Source organism: Elephas maximus, chromosome 3, assembly GCF_024166365.1.
Source record: "Elephas maximus indicus isolate mEleMax1 chromosome 3, mEleMax1 primary haplotype, whole genome shotgun sequence".
Classification (NCBI taxonomy): Eukaryota; Metazoa; Chordata; class Mammalia; order Proboscidea; family Elephantidae; genus Elephas; species Elephas maximus.
Window position 1 is genome coordinate 91114281 of NC_064821.1, and position 17093 is coordinate 91131373.

The 17093-nt window shown below is 36.3% G+C and overlaps 1 protein-coding gene across 3 annotated transcripts in view; it reads right to left on the reverse strand.

The window, feature by feature from the left end:
- SPATA6 (spermatogenesis associated 6) overlaps positions 1–17093 on the reverse strand; it is a 186229-nt gene that overhangs the window by 35251 nt on the left and 133885 nt on the right. For all 3 annotated transcript variants that reach the window (XM_049879239.1, XM_049879238.1, XM_049879240.1), the window contains 2 exons: positions 13034–13218; positions 9085–9184 (listed from right to left, as the gene is read on the reverse strand). In XM_049879239.1, coding sequence (XP_049735196.1) covers positions 9085–9184; positions 13034–13218 — 285 coding nt within the window. The remainder of the gene's footprint in view (positions 1–9084; positions 9185–13033; positions 13219–17093) is intronic.

Below are 17093 nucleotides of genomic sequence, written 5' to 3' on the forward strand. Positions count from 1 at the left end.
ATGAAGTCTCTCCATCCCCACTTATAAGGGGCACTCTGGCTGTACTTCTTCCAAGACAGATTTGTTTCTTCTGGCAGTCCATGGTATATTCAATATTCTTTACCGACACCATAATCCAAAGGCATCAATTCTTCTTCAGTTTTTCTTATTCATTGTCCAACTTTCACATGCATATGAGGTGACCGAAAATACCACGGCACACCTTAGTCCTCAAAGTGACATATCCTTAAATGATACATACATACATACATACATATATATATATACCAAAAACCAAACCTGTTGCAATCGAGTTGACTCCAACTCATACCCTATAGGACAGAGTGGAACTTCCCTATAAGGTTTCCAAGGAGCAGCTAGTGGATTCAAACTGCTGACCTTTTGGTTAGCAGTCGAACTCTTAACCACCACACCACCAGAGCTTTATATATATGTACATATATATACACACATACTCACACACATTGATATATAATTTTTTGTTGTTTAGAAAGCATTAGAAAGAAAGCTGCTTAAACAGCAGTTTCAGTGGTGCCAAGATTCCAGAGAGGGGAGAACATCTGAGAGGTAAGCTAACGCTCTGTAGCTGGTTTTCTCTTGGGGGCATTTGTGGATTCTGGGCATAGAACAAAATGTTGAGAATCTATGTTTGTTCAGCCAAGGTCTACTGCTAGAGGACAAAGAAACCAGCAGGGTTTTGGCAGTCTCGCTGTGCTGGAAGAACAAAACTTAAGATGTGAGGGGTCAAAATCCAGTAAGATATGATGGGCACAAATATGAGCTGATTGTTCCTTCAAAACACCTGCAGAATGCCTGAAGCTGTGCAGGGAGATGGGACAAAACGCCAACTAGTAAGCCTCTGCAAAGCAGAAGGGAGTTTTCTACTGCCTTGCCTGAGAAGATAAGAATTAGACATAGGACCTGAGAGAGGGAAGGGGTCCAGAATCAGTTTAAGGCCCAAAGTGCTGAAATTAAAAGTTCAGTAGTTTCAACTTTTTCATTTTGGAATATCTAGGCTTACAGAAAAGTTATAAAGACAGTATAGACAGTTCCTAAGTATTCTTCACCCATCTTCTCTTAATGTTAACATCTTTTATAACCATGTTACCTTTGTCAAAACTGAGAAATTAACATTGGTACTATACTCATTATCTAAACTGCAGACTTTATTTTGAATTCACCAGTTTTTCCAATAATGCATGTTTTGTGTTCCAGGATCCAATCCAGAATACCATGCTGCATTTAGTCGCCACTCTTTTTGGTCTCTTCCAATCTGCGACAGGTTCCAGTCCTTCCTTATTTTTCACGACTATGGCAGTTTCAAAGAGTACTGTTCTGGTGTTTCATAGGGTGTCCTTCAGCTTGGTTTTGTCTGATGTTTTCTCATGTTTAGACCAAGGTTTTGGAAAATAGTATCACAGAGAATTTTCCTTCATATCACATGATATCAGGAGATACATGATATCAACATGAGATACCACTGGTGGTGTTAAACTTAATCACTTCATTAAGAAGTATCTGCCAGATTTCTCCACCATCATTACCGTTTCTCTTTCCATACTTCATTAGAAGCAAGTCACTATGTCCAGCCCAACCTTAACACCAAAAACCAAACCAAACTCATTGCCGTCGAGTTGATTTTGACTCATAGTGACTCTATAGGACACAGCAGAGCTTCCCCACAGGGTTTCTAAGGAGTGGCTGGTAGATTCAAACTGCTAACTTTTTGTTTAGCAGCCACAGTTCTTAACCACTGTGCCACCAGGGCACCAGAATTACCTATATGACCCAGCAATTCCCTCCTAGGTATATACCCAAATCTAAGATTACACAGATTATCTACTGTATTTTCTTCAATAAATTTTATAGTTTTATATTTAAGGTCCGTGATCTATTTTAAATCATTTTTGTATAAGGACAGATGTATGTGGCAAGGTACATTTTTTGTTGTTGTTGTAGCACCGTTTGCTGAAAAGACAGCAAATGCAAATTCTCCAATTAGTTGACATTGCACGTTTTCTGAAAAATCAGTTGACAATATTTGTGCAGGTCTACTTCTAGGATCTCTACTCTGTTCCATTAACCTGTGCCCATCATTTGGCCAATATCATACTGTCTGGATTGCTGTTCCTTATAGTAAGCCTTAAAATTAAGTAGTTAGTCCTCTAACCTTTTTTTTTTTTTTTAGTATTGTTTTGGCTTTTTTAGTTCCTTTGTCTTTCTTTTAGAATCAGCCTGTCAATATCTACAAAACAAAAAAACTGCTGGGAGTTTGATTGGAGTTTAGAGATTTTGATTGGAGTTTACATTTAGAGATCCAACTAAGGAAAACTGACATCCTAACAACATTGAGTGTAGTCTGTGAACATGGTATCTCTACTTATTTCTATATTCTTTGATTTCTTTCATCAGTGTTTTATAGTTCCCAGAATGCATATTTTACACACATTTTGTTAGAATTATACTTAATCACTTCAAATTCTACTGCTACTTGCTAGTCATTGGAATTGACTCAACGGCTACAGGTTTGCTTGGTTTTTGGCACTGTAAATGCTGTGGATATTCTAATTTCAAATTCCAATTGTTCGGTGCTGGTATACAGAAAAGCATTAGACTTTTGTATCCCCCCCTGCTGCTAACCCTTTTGACTTTTGTATACTAATCTTGTAGTCTGTGAGCTTGCTAAACTCACTTACTAGTTCTAGGGGTTCTTTTTTTTTTTTTTACAGATCCTTGTATATAGACAATTATATCATCTGCAAATACAGTATAAGGAGTCCTTGGGGTGCAATGGTTAAAGTGTTCAGTTGCTAACCAAAAGGTTGGTCGTTCAAAATCACCAGTGTCTCTGCAGGAGAAAAAACCTGGCAATCTGCTCCCATAAAGATTTCAGCCTAGGAAACCCTAATGGACAGTTCTACTCTGTCCTATAAGGTCGCTATGAGTTGGAACCAACTTGACAGCACATAACAACAACCTGTATGCCCTTTATTTCTGTTTCTTATTGCACTATAAAAGAGTCCCAGGATGATGTTAAAAGGAGTGGTGAATGAGGGCATCCTTCTCTTATTCCTGAATAAAGGGGGAAAACATTCAGTCTTTCACCATTAAGTTAATATTAGCTGTATGATTTTCACAGATGTCCTTTATAAGGGTAAAGAAACTTCTTTCTACTCCTACTTTCTTGAGAGTGTTTACTGTAAATTGGTGTTGAATTTTGTCAATGGCTTTTTCTGTGTCTACTGAAATGTCTTGCTGAGGATTTCTGTCTATATGTTCATGAGAAATACTGGTCTGTAATTTTCTTTTTGGTTTTAGCATTAGGGTAAATGTTGACCTCACAAAACGAGTTGGGAAGTTTTCCTCCTCCTTCTAGTTTCAGGAAAAGACTGTAACAATGGTGTTATTTTCCTTAAAGGTCTGGTCGAGTTCACCAGAGAAGCCACTTAGACCTAGCACTTTCTTCTTTGGAATATTTTTAAATACAAATTCAATTTCTTTAATAGATACATAACTACTGATATATCTATTTTTGGTAGTTTGCATCTTCCAAGGAGTTGGTCCATTTCAAATAGTTTTAACATTAATACAAACATGAGAAGACAGGTCAAAAACAAATATGCAAACTGAAGAAGAGAGAGAAAAAAGAATGAAAACATGTTTCTTATCAAAATAAGATAAAATACATGTGAGACAATGTCTACGTAAGTGAGACACATTCTACATACTTTATGTAAGTGTAACTGGGAGTCCCAGAAAGAGAGTAAATATTGGGGCAGAAGTAATGTTTAAAGACAAATGGCTAAGGATTTTCCAAAACCGATGAAAGACATCAACCTACAAATACAAGGATACTGCAATATTAACACAAAAGTGATCCAAGAAAGTCACGTATACATATATCATAGTAAAACTACTGAACACAAAGTCAAAGATAAAATACACTGTGAGGCAAGGAATATTAATAGAGATAAAGAATATTTTAGATAAGTGCAAACTTTGGTAAAGGGTAAGATAGTATACAACACTGGGAAAGCCCGAACAACCTATACAAGGCAAGGTCATGGTAGCTCCATAGACACATCCAAACTCCCTGAGGGACAAAATTGCTGGACTGAGGGCTGTAGGGACGATGATCTTGGGGAATATCTAGCTTAACTGGCATAACATACTTTATAAAGAATAATAAAAAAGAAAAGGACATTTTAGAACAAAATGTCAAATCCACTAGGCATATATCACAGTCTGAAATATGTAGCCAACCAATGACACAGCTTCAAAATATATAAAATAAAATTAACAGAACTAAAATGAAAACTAGACAAATCCATAATCATGAGATCTGAACTTGAAACTTGCCATCTACCTACCCTTATAAAGAAGAAAAAAAGAAATTCCAAATAGATCATATATTTAAATGTGAAAGAAAACAAAAAGAATTTAGGAGAAAACAGAGGAGGAAAGTCTTAAAGTAGGTAGAAATTCTAAAACTGATCACCCAAAACCAAAAAAAAAAAAAAAATGAAGTAGATTACATTACCCTTAAGAGAATGAAAGGCAAGGAATAGAGTGGGAAAGGAAAACTGAAATACACACATCTAAGAACTCTTATCAAGAATCTATATGGAGATCTTAACAAACCAATGAGAGAAAGGTAGACAACCTCTCACAGGCAAATGACTTGAACAGGCACTCACATAACAGGGTATCCAAAAGGCCAACATATAAAATAAGGCTGACGTTCATTAGTTATCAGGAAACTATAAATTAAAACTATTACATGATAAACTATTTTTTACCTATCAGAATGCCAAAATGAAAACACACACGCATGCACACATGCACACAAAATCAATCAAGTATCAGGACATGGAACAAATAGAACTTACATACATGATAGTGAGTGTAACTGCTAAAACCACTTGGAATATTCTGTGGCAATATCTACAAACAAGAGCTGCCTCCTCAAAGTAGAGAAAACCTTAATGATGTGGACAGAGTAAAGCTTTCGGGACCTTCATTCGCTGATGTAGCACAACTCAAAATGAGGAAAAATAGCTGCAAACATCCATTAATAATCGGAACCTGGAATGTACGAAGTACGAATCTAGGAAAACTCGAAATCCTCAAAAATGAAATGGAACACATAAACATCAATATCCTAGGCGTTAATGAGCTGAAATGGACTGGTATTGGCCATTTTGAATCGGACAATCATATCGTCTACTATGCTGGGAATGACGGCTTGAAAAGGAATGGGATTGCATTTATCATCAAAAAGAACACTTCAAGATCTACCCTGAAGTACAACGCTGTCAGTGATAAGATAATATCTATATGCCTACAAGGAAGACCAGTTAAAACGACTGTAATTCAAATTTATGCACCAACCACTAAGGCCAAAGATCAAGAAATAGAAGACTTTTATCATCTGCTGCAGTCTGAAATTGACTGAACATGCAATCAGGATGCATTGATAATTACTGGTGATTGGAATGGGAAAGTTGGAAACAAAGAAGGATCGGTAGTTGGAAAATACGGCCCTGGTGATAGAAACAATGCCAGAGGTCAAATAATAGAATTTTCCAAGACCAATGACTTCTTCATTGCAAATACCTTCTTTCACCAACATAAACAGTGACTACACAGATGGACCTCGCCAGATGGAACACACAGGAATCGAACTGACAACATCTGTGGAAAGAGACAATGGAAAACCTCAACAGCATCAGTCAGAACAAGGCCAGGGGCTGATTGTGGAACAGACTATTAATTGCTCATATGCAAGTTCAAGCTGAAACGGAAGGAAATCAGAGTAAGTCCATGAGAGCCAAAATATGACCTTGAGTATATCCCACCTGAATTTAGAGACATCTCAAGAATAGATTTGATGCATTGAACACTAGTGGCTGAAGACCAGATGAGTTGTGGAATGAGATCAAGGACATCATACATGAAGAAAGCAAGAGGTCACTGAAAAGACAGGAGAGAAAGAAAAGACCAAGATGGATGTCAGAGGAGACTCTGAAACTTGCTCTCGAATGTCCAGCAGCTAAAGCAAAAGGAAGAAACGATGAAGTAAAAGAACTGAACAGAAGATTTCAAAGGGCAGCTCAAGAAGACAAACTGAAGTATTATAATGACATATGCAAAGAGCTGGAGATAGAAAACCAAAAGGGAAAACCACATTTGACTTTTCTTACACTGAAAGAGCTGAAGAAAAAATTCAAGCCTCGAGTCGCGATAGTGAAGGATTCTATGGGGAAAATATTAAACGATACAGGAAGCATCAAAAGAAGATGGAAGGAATACACAGAGTCATTATGCCAAAAAGAACTGGTCGATGTTTAACCATTTTAAGAGGTAGCATATGATCAGGAACTGATGGTACTGAAGGAAGAAGCCCAGGCTGCTCTGAAGGCATTGGCGAAAAACAAGGCTCCAGGAATTGATGGAATATCAATTGAGATGTTTCAACAAACAGATGCAGTGCTGGCGGTGCTCACTCGTCTATGCCAAGAAATATGTAAGACAGCTTCCTGGCCAACTGACTGGAAGAGATCCATATTTATGCCTATTCCCAAGAAAGGTGATCATTCAAAAACGGCTGCAGCAGTATATCAACAGGGAACTGCCAGAAATTCAGGCTGGTTTCAGAAGAGGATGTGGAACCAGGGATATTGTTGCTAATGTCAGATGAATCCTGGCTGAAAGCAGAGAATACCAGAAGGATGTTTACTTGTGTTTTACTGACTATGCAAAGGCATTCAACTGTGTGGATCGTAACAAATTCTGGATAACACTGTGAAGAATGGGAATTCCAGAACACTTAATTGTGCTCATGAGGAACCTTTACATAGATCAAGAGGCAGTTGTACAGATAAAACAAGGGGATACTGATTGGTTTAAAGTCAGGAAAAGTGTGTGTCAGGTTCTATCCTTTCACTACACGCATTCAATCTGTATGCTAAGCAAATAATCCGAGAAGCTGGACTATATGAAAATGAATGGGGCATCAGGATTGGAGAAGACTCATTAACAACCTGCGTTATGCAGATGACACAACCTTGCTCGCTGAAAGTGAAGAAGACTTGAAGCACTTACTAATGAAGATCAAAGACCACAGCCTTCAGTATGGATTGCACCTGAACATAAAGAAAACAAAAATCCTCACAACTGGACCAATGAGCAACATCATGATAAACAAAGAAAAGATTGAAGTCGTAAAGGATTTCATTTTACTTGGATCCACAATCAACACCCATGGAAACAGCAGTCAAGAAATCAAAGGACGCACTGCATTGGGTAAACCTGCTGCAAAGGACCTCTTTAAAGTGCTGAAAAGCAAAGATGTCACCTTGAAGACTAAGGTGTGCCTGACCCAAGTCATGGTGTTTTCAACTGCATCATATGCATGTGAAAGCTGGACAATGAATAAGAAAGACCAAAGAGGAATTGATGACTTTGAGTTGTGGTGTTGGCAAGGAATATTGAATATACCATGGACTGCCAAAAGAATGAACAAATCTGCTTGGGAAGAAGTACAACCAGAATGCTCTTTAGGAGCAAGAATGACAAGACTGCATCTTACATACTTTGGACATGTTGTCAGGAGGGATCAGTCCCTGGAGAAGGACATTGTGGCAGAGTACAGGGTCAGGGGAAAAGAGGAAGACCCTCAACGAGGTGGATTGACACAGTGGCTGGAACCAGCTCAAGCATAACAACGATTATAACGATTGTGCAGGACTGGTCAGTGTTTCGTTCTGCTGTGCACAGGGTTGCTATGAGTCAGAACTGACTCGATGGCACCTAACAACAACAACTAACGCTGAATATACACATGCCCTATGACTACACAATTTCATTGGTAAGTATTTCCCCAAATAAAATGTATACAATGTTTCCCAAAGACATGTCTAAGCTGCTCATAGCAGCTCCATCCATAATAGTCCAAACCAGAAACCACCCAAACGTCCACTAACAGAGGGATAAATAGTATTTTCACACAAGGAAATGCCATACAACAACCAGAATGAAGAACTGTTGCTACATATAACAAAATGTCTGAGTTACAAAAACAATGTTGAGGGAAACAAGTCAGACAAAATAAAAAGGATAGACATAAAAAGGATGCCATTTATATAAAGATCAAAACATGCAATACTAGTCTAGCTGTTAGAAGTTAGAAGAATTTACCTTTGGAGTGGTAGTAGCTGGGAGGAGACAGGAACGGCTTTCTCTAGAGCCGGTAATGTTTTATTTCTTAATCTGATAGTTTACCTAAATCTCTTCATTTGATTATAATTCATCAAGCTGTTACTTAGGATTTGTGCATTTTCTGTATGTATATTATACTTTGAAAACAAACTTAATAAAAATAGTATTCATGTAGAAATTTAAAAATCTACACATTGATTCCAAGGTCACATGATCCAGTTATACCCACGGGCCAAGTTGAGTGCCCAACGTGACACTGAAGATAAATGATTGTGTGTTTCGTTTTTAATTAGTGAAGAAACAAACACAGAAAGAAGGTATTTTCATTATTTCCCAGCAGTCATTCATGTATATGTTTCATCCTAACTCAGAAAATATTCTCACATTGATGTTCTCTAACTCTAAACCTGATATACCTGACCTGCTCTTTTCCTCTTTTAAATATTTAATTAACATAAAAATCAGCTGGGAAGGTCTTCAAAGTACAATTTTTCACCCCCTTCCCTGGTGCTACCATTTGGAATCAAATCTATTTGCAGCAAAAGGAATTGCTTTATACTGGACCACAAAACAAGACTTCCCATATTTTGAAGGCTGTGAAAATAATTATCATAAAATCACTACTCTTTATAATTATCAGTAACATTGTTTACATTCAAGAAAATCTGTGTCAAACATTTTGCATAAGAGCTCAGGTCAAGGAGGAAGTTAGATACGTTGCCTTTCATGAAAGAATTGGCTTGTATCAAATGGAAATTTCTTTTTTCTTCCCAGTAACTAAATATTGCAAGCTTTAAGCATCTGGGTGGGTTCCCACCCACCCCCATTGTAAAAAATCGTCAAGAGAAAACTTTAGAAACTAACATATATATGTCTTTGATGAGCCTGGTGTGATTTCAAGACATTTTTTACCCGGTCATGGATCTCATCACAGTTTGAAGGTGAACACCAATCAGAATGGAATCTGTAGGCATAAAAAGCAAAGATGACTTGTAGCTAGAAGGAGAGAAAAACAAATATTTCCAAATTCCCAAATGCTAGATACAGAAAGTCATTTTTTTCTAATCCCTATTTGATAACATATACACAATAGCATATTTTCTTTCTTTGATTCAGAGTGGGTGGGCATAAAACCAGGTATTAGGTCTGGATTCTCAGCTGTAGTATTAAGTCTTCGACATACGTTCAATAAATAGTCTTAGTAATAAAGCCTGGCATGCATTTGGGAGAACATATCTATATATCTCACCATTTTAACGATTTCCATAAATAAGTCTTTAGAGCTTTATATCTAAGTAAAGATACAGATTTTCATATTAGAATGGTAATTCTATATACAGTGCTTTTAAAATTAGTTCCTATTCTCTGGTAATTTAATCATAGTCTCTTAGAGTATGTGAAGAAATTCCTTTCTGTGTACATAAAAATAAAACTAATTTTATGAAATCAAACTAAATGTGTATAATATGTAAAAATATTATTTAGAATCCAACCATGCTCTTACTCTTTCAGAGTACAGGGGACTATAGAAACCGAATGGTCCCCTCTCCAACACAGATGATAACACCTTCTATTCTCTGCAATAAGTCTATTTTTAAAATATATATATTTATTGAAAAATAGGAAATAAAAATAATATCAGTATTCTACAGACTTGTATTAGAGAGTCTGAAGGTTGGAATTAAAGATTTCAAAGAAGAAATAAAGCATCCGCCTCCTCTTTCTTATGCCCTTCTCAAACTCAAAACTGGTGTTAACATAGTTAAGCCGCTTTGTCTTCTACAAATAAATAAAACGTCCACAGCCATCTGATTCTGATGCATCTGTACAAAGTGTTATCGATAATTCCTCTATAAAGGAATGAGTAAACGCTAGCGCGTAGCTTAAACCTTTGCTTTTTCTTTCCAATTTGTTCTTACAAAGTTACAATTTTATAGGTTTACACAAAATATAAACCACTGTTGTCAGTTGCAGCGGAGTTGATTCTGGCTAGTGACGAGCCCTGTTAAGCAGGACAAATTGTTTACATATGTTTTAAAGAACACAGTCAATAATGGATGATCAACTGTATCTACAATTTCATCTTCTGCATTTGGAAAATGCACCAATGCAAATATACTGGCAGATTTTGTTATTTGCTATATATGTGGCACATCTTGGAAATCTGAGACCCAGATATGTAGCTCCAAGTGGGTCTCTTCAATGACACTATTGGAAGATCCACTAGTCTGCACTGTGGTATAAGGAATGTTTGCCTACTAATCTGTAAATTATAAAAACCAAAACCTTAAGCGTGATTAAAAAGAGTATCAGCTCTTTTTAAATTAGATTTGCTAGAATCTCTTAGGTCTAATTTTAATAAGAACTATAAAGCCTAATACAAATTTTCAGTCATAATATTAATATTTATACCACCTTGGGAAGAAAACTGCTTCTGAAACATAACACTTGTAATCTAAATTGAAATCATTTTATGATGTGCTAACTTCTATTGGAGGTTTTTTTAAAATGGGCTTAAAGCAAAAAGCACCTTCACTATAAATAAAGGAATTCATTCACTTGAAGTCACTGATAGAGTTTTAAAAATCTGTTTTTTCATATACATGATTAAGGTGTAGGCATATTGTTACAATCTTAAAGAAAACTTATTTAATTTGAATGAATATGTACCCAGATAAACTCCTATACTGTATGTTCTGTCATGCTCCCAATTTTTCCTGGGACACACAATTCACAGTTCCATCAGTTTAAACTGTTTATCAGTTCCAATGGATTATATAAACACTCTGTAAGTATACTGCTGAGGGGCCTAGGAAAAGCCAGGTGAAAGACTGTCTTATATTTGAAGATGTGGTCCTCGGTGTATTAAAAAAATAAAATGTTTTTGTTCCTAGCAATATGACCATAAAATATTTTATTTTAATTTAGATACTAAATATAGATTTTATCTGAAAATACACTCAAGTGAGAGCTGTTCTGTCTTGGTGAAAATAAAAATGCTTATTTATCGTGCCTGCCCCAGAGAGTGAACCAATAATTTTTTAAATTTATTTAGACAAGAAGTTCAGAAATAACATGTCATTATCTTCTTTTATTTTAAAAGCACCTCGACTGCCCTCAAGCTATAAGCAAAATAGGTAATGTCTAACATTAGAAATACTAATTTCCTTCTAGCAAAGAAGCACTTATCCATATCTACCATCCAGCGTGATAATAATGTGCAAAATGCCACTGTTTACTCCAAGCCACCCCATTCACTGAAATATGAATAAAGGGATAGCTGACTTTAGCTATCCTCAGTGAAGCATTTTTGAATATAGCCTTACTGAAGAATTTATCAACTTGGATAGAACAGACTCCCAGCTGGGCCAAAACTGTATACAAGAATAAGCTACACAGGACTAAAACTGATATTGTACCATAGTGGTGAATTTACAAGAATACGTCTGCAAAATATGTGAACAGGTAGAAAAATAAAACAATATTTATAAAATGAGATACAGATATTTATAAAAGGAGCTACAGGTAAAAAAAAATATATATATATATTGAAAACTTATAGACATAGCAAAGGACCTAAACCGCAAAACTACAAGTGCTTAATTCTAAAAGTAGATAAAAGGAAGGTAGGAACCAGCTAAATGCCTGAACATCGGAGCAGACACGGAAATCAAGGGAAGTCCCCTGAGACTGAGAGGAAAGTCACCAGAGTTCAGCAGAAAACCCTCTCTTCAAGAGTGTCTAACTACTAAGCTTTAAAGTTTGTATATACAAGCCTAAGAACTCAATGATCCCCTTAGACATGATTCAAATGGACCAGAAGCAACAGAAATCAAAATTCTCTATCTCAGGATTACGGTCTCCATATATGAATTTTGAATGCTTAGAGGGTTGATGAGGAAATAAGTTTATTTTAATAGAGTCTCCAAACTGACACGCTCTTGAGCTGAATTGTTACTCTCTACAGTTAACTTAAACTTTGTTAATTATGCCTGATGGCTCTAATACACTGCAGCAATTTACTGTGCTATATTAGTTTTTGATTCTGTATTTAAAAACTGACTGATTTCTAGGTTAACAGTGTATCTCTTAGGCTTTCAAATTTCTACAAATTTTTTAAACACTCACGGTTTTTTTTTTTTTTTTAATTTATGACAACTCTTGTTTTCTATGTTACTAGCTATTTGTGAGAGAGTACGGAATATCCCATTTGAATCAACAACAACAAAAAAGACAGCGAGAGATATCACAGAGGAATTGTTTCTTTCACATCCAAATTTAACAAGTATCAGACTTTGGTCACATTTTTAGAGGGAGGGCTGGAATTTTTACGTGATTAAGATTCACACGGGAGAAGATTAATTGACGAAACTAGATACCATCTACCAACAATAGAAAGCATCGTCATTGTAATAGAAAGGAAAATATAATCTATACTATTTGTATACTTAAGGCATGTCTTTAATACTATGCTATTATGAACATATTATAAACTATGTATCCACTAAAAAGTAAAATGATTATATACTATCACTTTTTACTTTTAAGAGCTACAGAATTTAATTAGAGTTAAAGTGACCTATTTTTGGTTTGGGTTATATCTAGAGAATTGACTTTTAGGGAACTGGGGTAGGAAGGGGTAATCTAATACTGTGTAATACGTTCTAAATGAAACCAATTTTAAGTAAAGCTCTTAGAATCAAATTAAACTTTCACAAAGAGTAGCCTTCACATCACATTCAGGATTGCTGCCTTCCCTTTTCTAATGCTGGTTATTCAAAAGGTTAGTACAGAAATAGAGAGTACATATTACCTTTCCCTGAGAGAAGCTCGGTTTAACACAGGGCTTGGAGAATGCTTAGGCATCGTTGAGGGTGCTGAATGGGCTAGTAATGTCCTCGCTGAATGCTGGGGCTTGCTACATGGCCTTGTGTTCATATACTCATCACACCTTTCCAAAGAGTCATCGAAGTCTCTCCCATGGGGTGCTCTGACAAGCTGTTAAAATATTATATATGCATATAACAATATATATATAGTAATATGTATATATATGTGTACACATACACACACACACTCTTTTATAAAAGTAAAAAAAAAAAAAAACACAAATATAATGCCACAGCTATATTTGAAGGTAAATGTCAGAATGCAGCAGTCATTTTATCACTGTAAAATTAAATATTAAAGACATCTGAATTGTTCATTTCACATTTTCTAAAGTACTGAAGAAGGTAGGGGACAGCAATCACAGATAAATATAACAAAAAAAAAAAATAACAGGAGACCTCAAATAAGTTACAACCCAAAAGAGAGAGCGATATAAAAATAAGTAACCATATAACAATGAGGACAAAAATTAGAACTAAATAGATATACATACAAGTAATTGTACAGTTTTGAAAGCACCTAACTTATGTCTAAATGGGGGACTGGGGAAATATAAGAAGGGGGTAGATCTTCCATCAGAAACCAACTGAAAGTTTCAAACTTAAGCCTTAGCTTAAGTTCCATTGCCCAACTGAGTTCTCCTTAGGTTACTTATTCGCTGCCAAAAACCAAACTCTTTGGCTCATGACAGAAGAGTTCCGTTTCCAATCTTAGGGTACAAAGATCTGTGTTCAAATTCCTGCAGTTATGTGACCCTAAGCAAGTCATTTACCATTTCTAAGCAACAACGGGCTCAAGCGTTAACTATTGTGAGGATGGCGCAGGACCGGGCAGTGTTTTGTTCTGTTGTACACAGGGTTGCTATGAGTCTGAACTGACTTGACAGCACCTAACAACATTTAATTTCCTCATATATAAACCAGGGAAGTGTTTTTACATGTCTTGGCTACTAACTGAAAGGTCAGCGGTTCAAACCCACCAGCCGCTCCACAGGAGAAAGATGTGGCAGTCTGCTTCTGTAGATTACTGCCTTGGAAACCCTATGGGGCAGTGTAATAGGGTTGCTGTGAGTGTAATAAGGTTGCTACGAGTCAGAATCAACTCGACAGCAATGGATTTATCACAAAAATTAAATAGCTAAAATCACTTAAAACACCTAGCAGAGAGCTTGGTTCAGGAAAGGCAATAATATTTATTTCCTCTATTTACAGAAATCTTTTTATTTCTGCATTTTTTACATTTATGGAAATAGTTCTAAGATCTCAGGAATTTAACAATTACAATACTGCAAATTCAGAAATTTATCAAGATTAAAAAAAAACTCTTAACCAATCTGACTTACAGGTAATAAAGGAAGTCTCGTATACTAAATTCATTGTAATTAATGACGTACTTTTCAAATATTTGATAGATAGTGGGTTGGTTATACAACACTTAATGAAATAATATTAAAGTTGCTTCTACAATAAATTATCAAGTTAAATCATACTTATGTCCATAAAATTTTATATTTATAGGAAATTCAAGGTCAAATTAGTAGAAGAGAGTATTAATCACTAAGTATAATGGGAACCAAAAATTCACTTACTGAAAAATATTTGTTAAAGCCTACCTAGTGCCAGGAATTACATACCATGTTCTAAAACGTCTCCTCTGTCATGGGGCATGAGATTTTAGAAATAAATAGAAATAATTCAAATAGGATTAGTTGCGAAAAAGGGTTGTAGTAATGAAATGCAGAGTAAATACTATTTAGAGGAAGGCAAGAATAAAATATGGTTCTGCTTCAAATATTGCCTGAGTGGTGGCACAGGTGGTTTGTACTCGGCTACTAACCTAAAGGTTGGCCTTTCTAAACCTACGCAGTGGCACCACAGAAGAAAGGTCTGGTGATCGCTTCCATAAATATTACAACCAAGAAAACCCTACGGAACGGTTCTACTCTAACACGTGGGGTCACCATGAGTTGGCACTGACTCTGTAGTAATAGGTTTTTTGTTGTTGTTGTTGTTGTTGCTTGTTTGTTTCAATAATGAGAGAAGCAGGTATTGGTAACTGAGATCAATTTCTCAGTTTTGCCTAGAGCTGTTGTTAGTTGCCATCCGCTTGATTCTAACTCACGGCAACTCTACGTATACAGAATAAAACCTCTCCATAGAATTTTCAAGGCTGTGATCTTTTGGAAGCAGGCTGCCAGGCCTGTCTCCTAAGGTGCCTCTGGGTGGGTTTGAACTGCCAACCTTTGGGCTAGTAGTTGAGTGCTTAACCGTTTTATCCTACTTGAAGTATACGATCAATTCCTATCTTATCCAAATTAAAAATTCCATATGCTCAACTATTTGGTTTGATTTAAGAAAAACATTCTTTCTTTACACTGAAGAATTTAGAAGAAATCTTAAAATAACGTAATGAGAAAATATAAAAATAATTCCAAAACATCAATTCTTGGGGGGGGGGGGGATCCCTCCCCTCTCAAACCGCTGTTCTATAAGTTATACAGATAATTCACTTAATTCTCACAAAAATCTTATGTTGTTGTTATTAGAGTCACCTCCGACTCATGGCGACCCCCTTTGTGCAGAGCAGAACTGCTCTATAGCTTTTCAAGACTGTGACCTTTCGGGAGCAGATCATCAGGCCAGCCTTCCAAGGTACCTTCAGATGTGTTTGAACCACCAGCCTCATAGCTAGTAGTCGAGTGCTTAACCACCTGTGCAAGCTAGGGACTCCTAAACCTTATTAAAACAAACAAACAAAAAAAACCCACTGCTGTCGAGTCAATTCTGACTCATAGAGACCCTATGGCACAGAGTAGAACTGCCCCACAGGGTTTCCAAGGATTTGGACTGCCGACCTTTTGGTTAGCAGCCGTACCTTTTAACCACTATGCCACCAGGGTTTCCAGACCTTATTAGGGAGGTATTTTCATTATTTACATTTCCAAGGTGAGGAAATAAGCAAAGTCAAACAGTCATTAAGCAACAAGGTCAAAGGCCGGTGGCATATGAGCAATCTATGGCAGAGACAAATAGAAAACTCACATAGCTCAAGCCTCGCAAGATTCCTACAAGGAAAGCCCAAGACAGCATAGGCTCACGATCCAATTTGCCAGCAATCCAATACACAGGCTGAGGAACAGACTGACAAACTGTTCTGGAAAAAGAAAAACCATATCCCCAACTAATTTTACGATGTGATCAGAACAATAGTACTAAAACCACTCAAGGAAAATAGAAGAAAGGATAATTACAGGCCATCATCACTTCTGATCATATACAAGTATTCCTCACTTTTCTAAAGTTCACTTTGTGCTACTTCACTTTTGCAAAAGACCTACATTAGTATCTGTTTTCCCTAACTGAAAGAAATCCAAAGAAAGGTGAAAAGTACAAATAGCATTCAGTGTTTGTTTCACAGCGAGCTGTTGAGGAGGCAGCACACACCCCAAGCAGTAAGAGTGGTGTCGCCAATCTCCTTCCTCAGGAACTACACTCAGCAACTCAGCATCAAGCCACCATAGCTTGGAACTCTTGCGAGCATCTGTGCTTTATTCCGGTTTATTTTGTGCGTTCCTGCTTTCACTATACCTTAAAGTTATTTCAGGATTTATGTGTTATTTGATATGATTTTGTAGGTTAGTTTTTGGGCCTGGGAATGCTCAAAAATTTTTCTCACAGAAATTAATGTAATTGATTCTTGGCTTTATGCCATTTTGGCTTAACAAAAGATTTCACAGGAATGCTCTACTTTCGGATAGTGGGGGAAACCTGTATAAAAAATCTTAAATATAATATTAGCAAACTATATCCAGAAACGTTAAAAGAGAGAGAGAGAATACAACATGACAAGTTCTGTTTATTCAAAGAATATAAGAAGGGGTTATCATTAGAAAATCTATTAATTCACCACAAAAAATATTATCATTGCAACAGACGAAGAAAAAAAGCATTTGATAATATTAAACATATACTTGTGACAAAAAA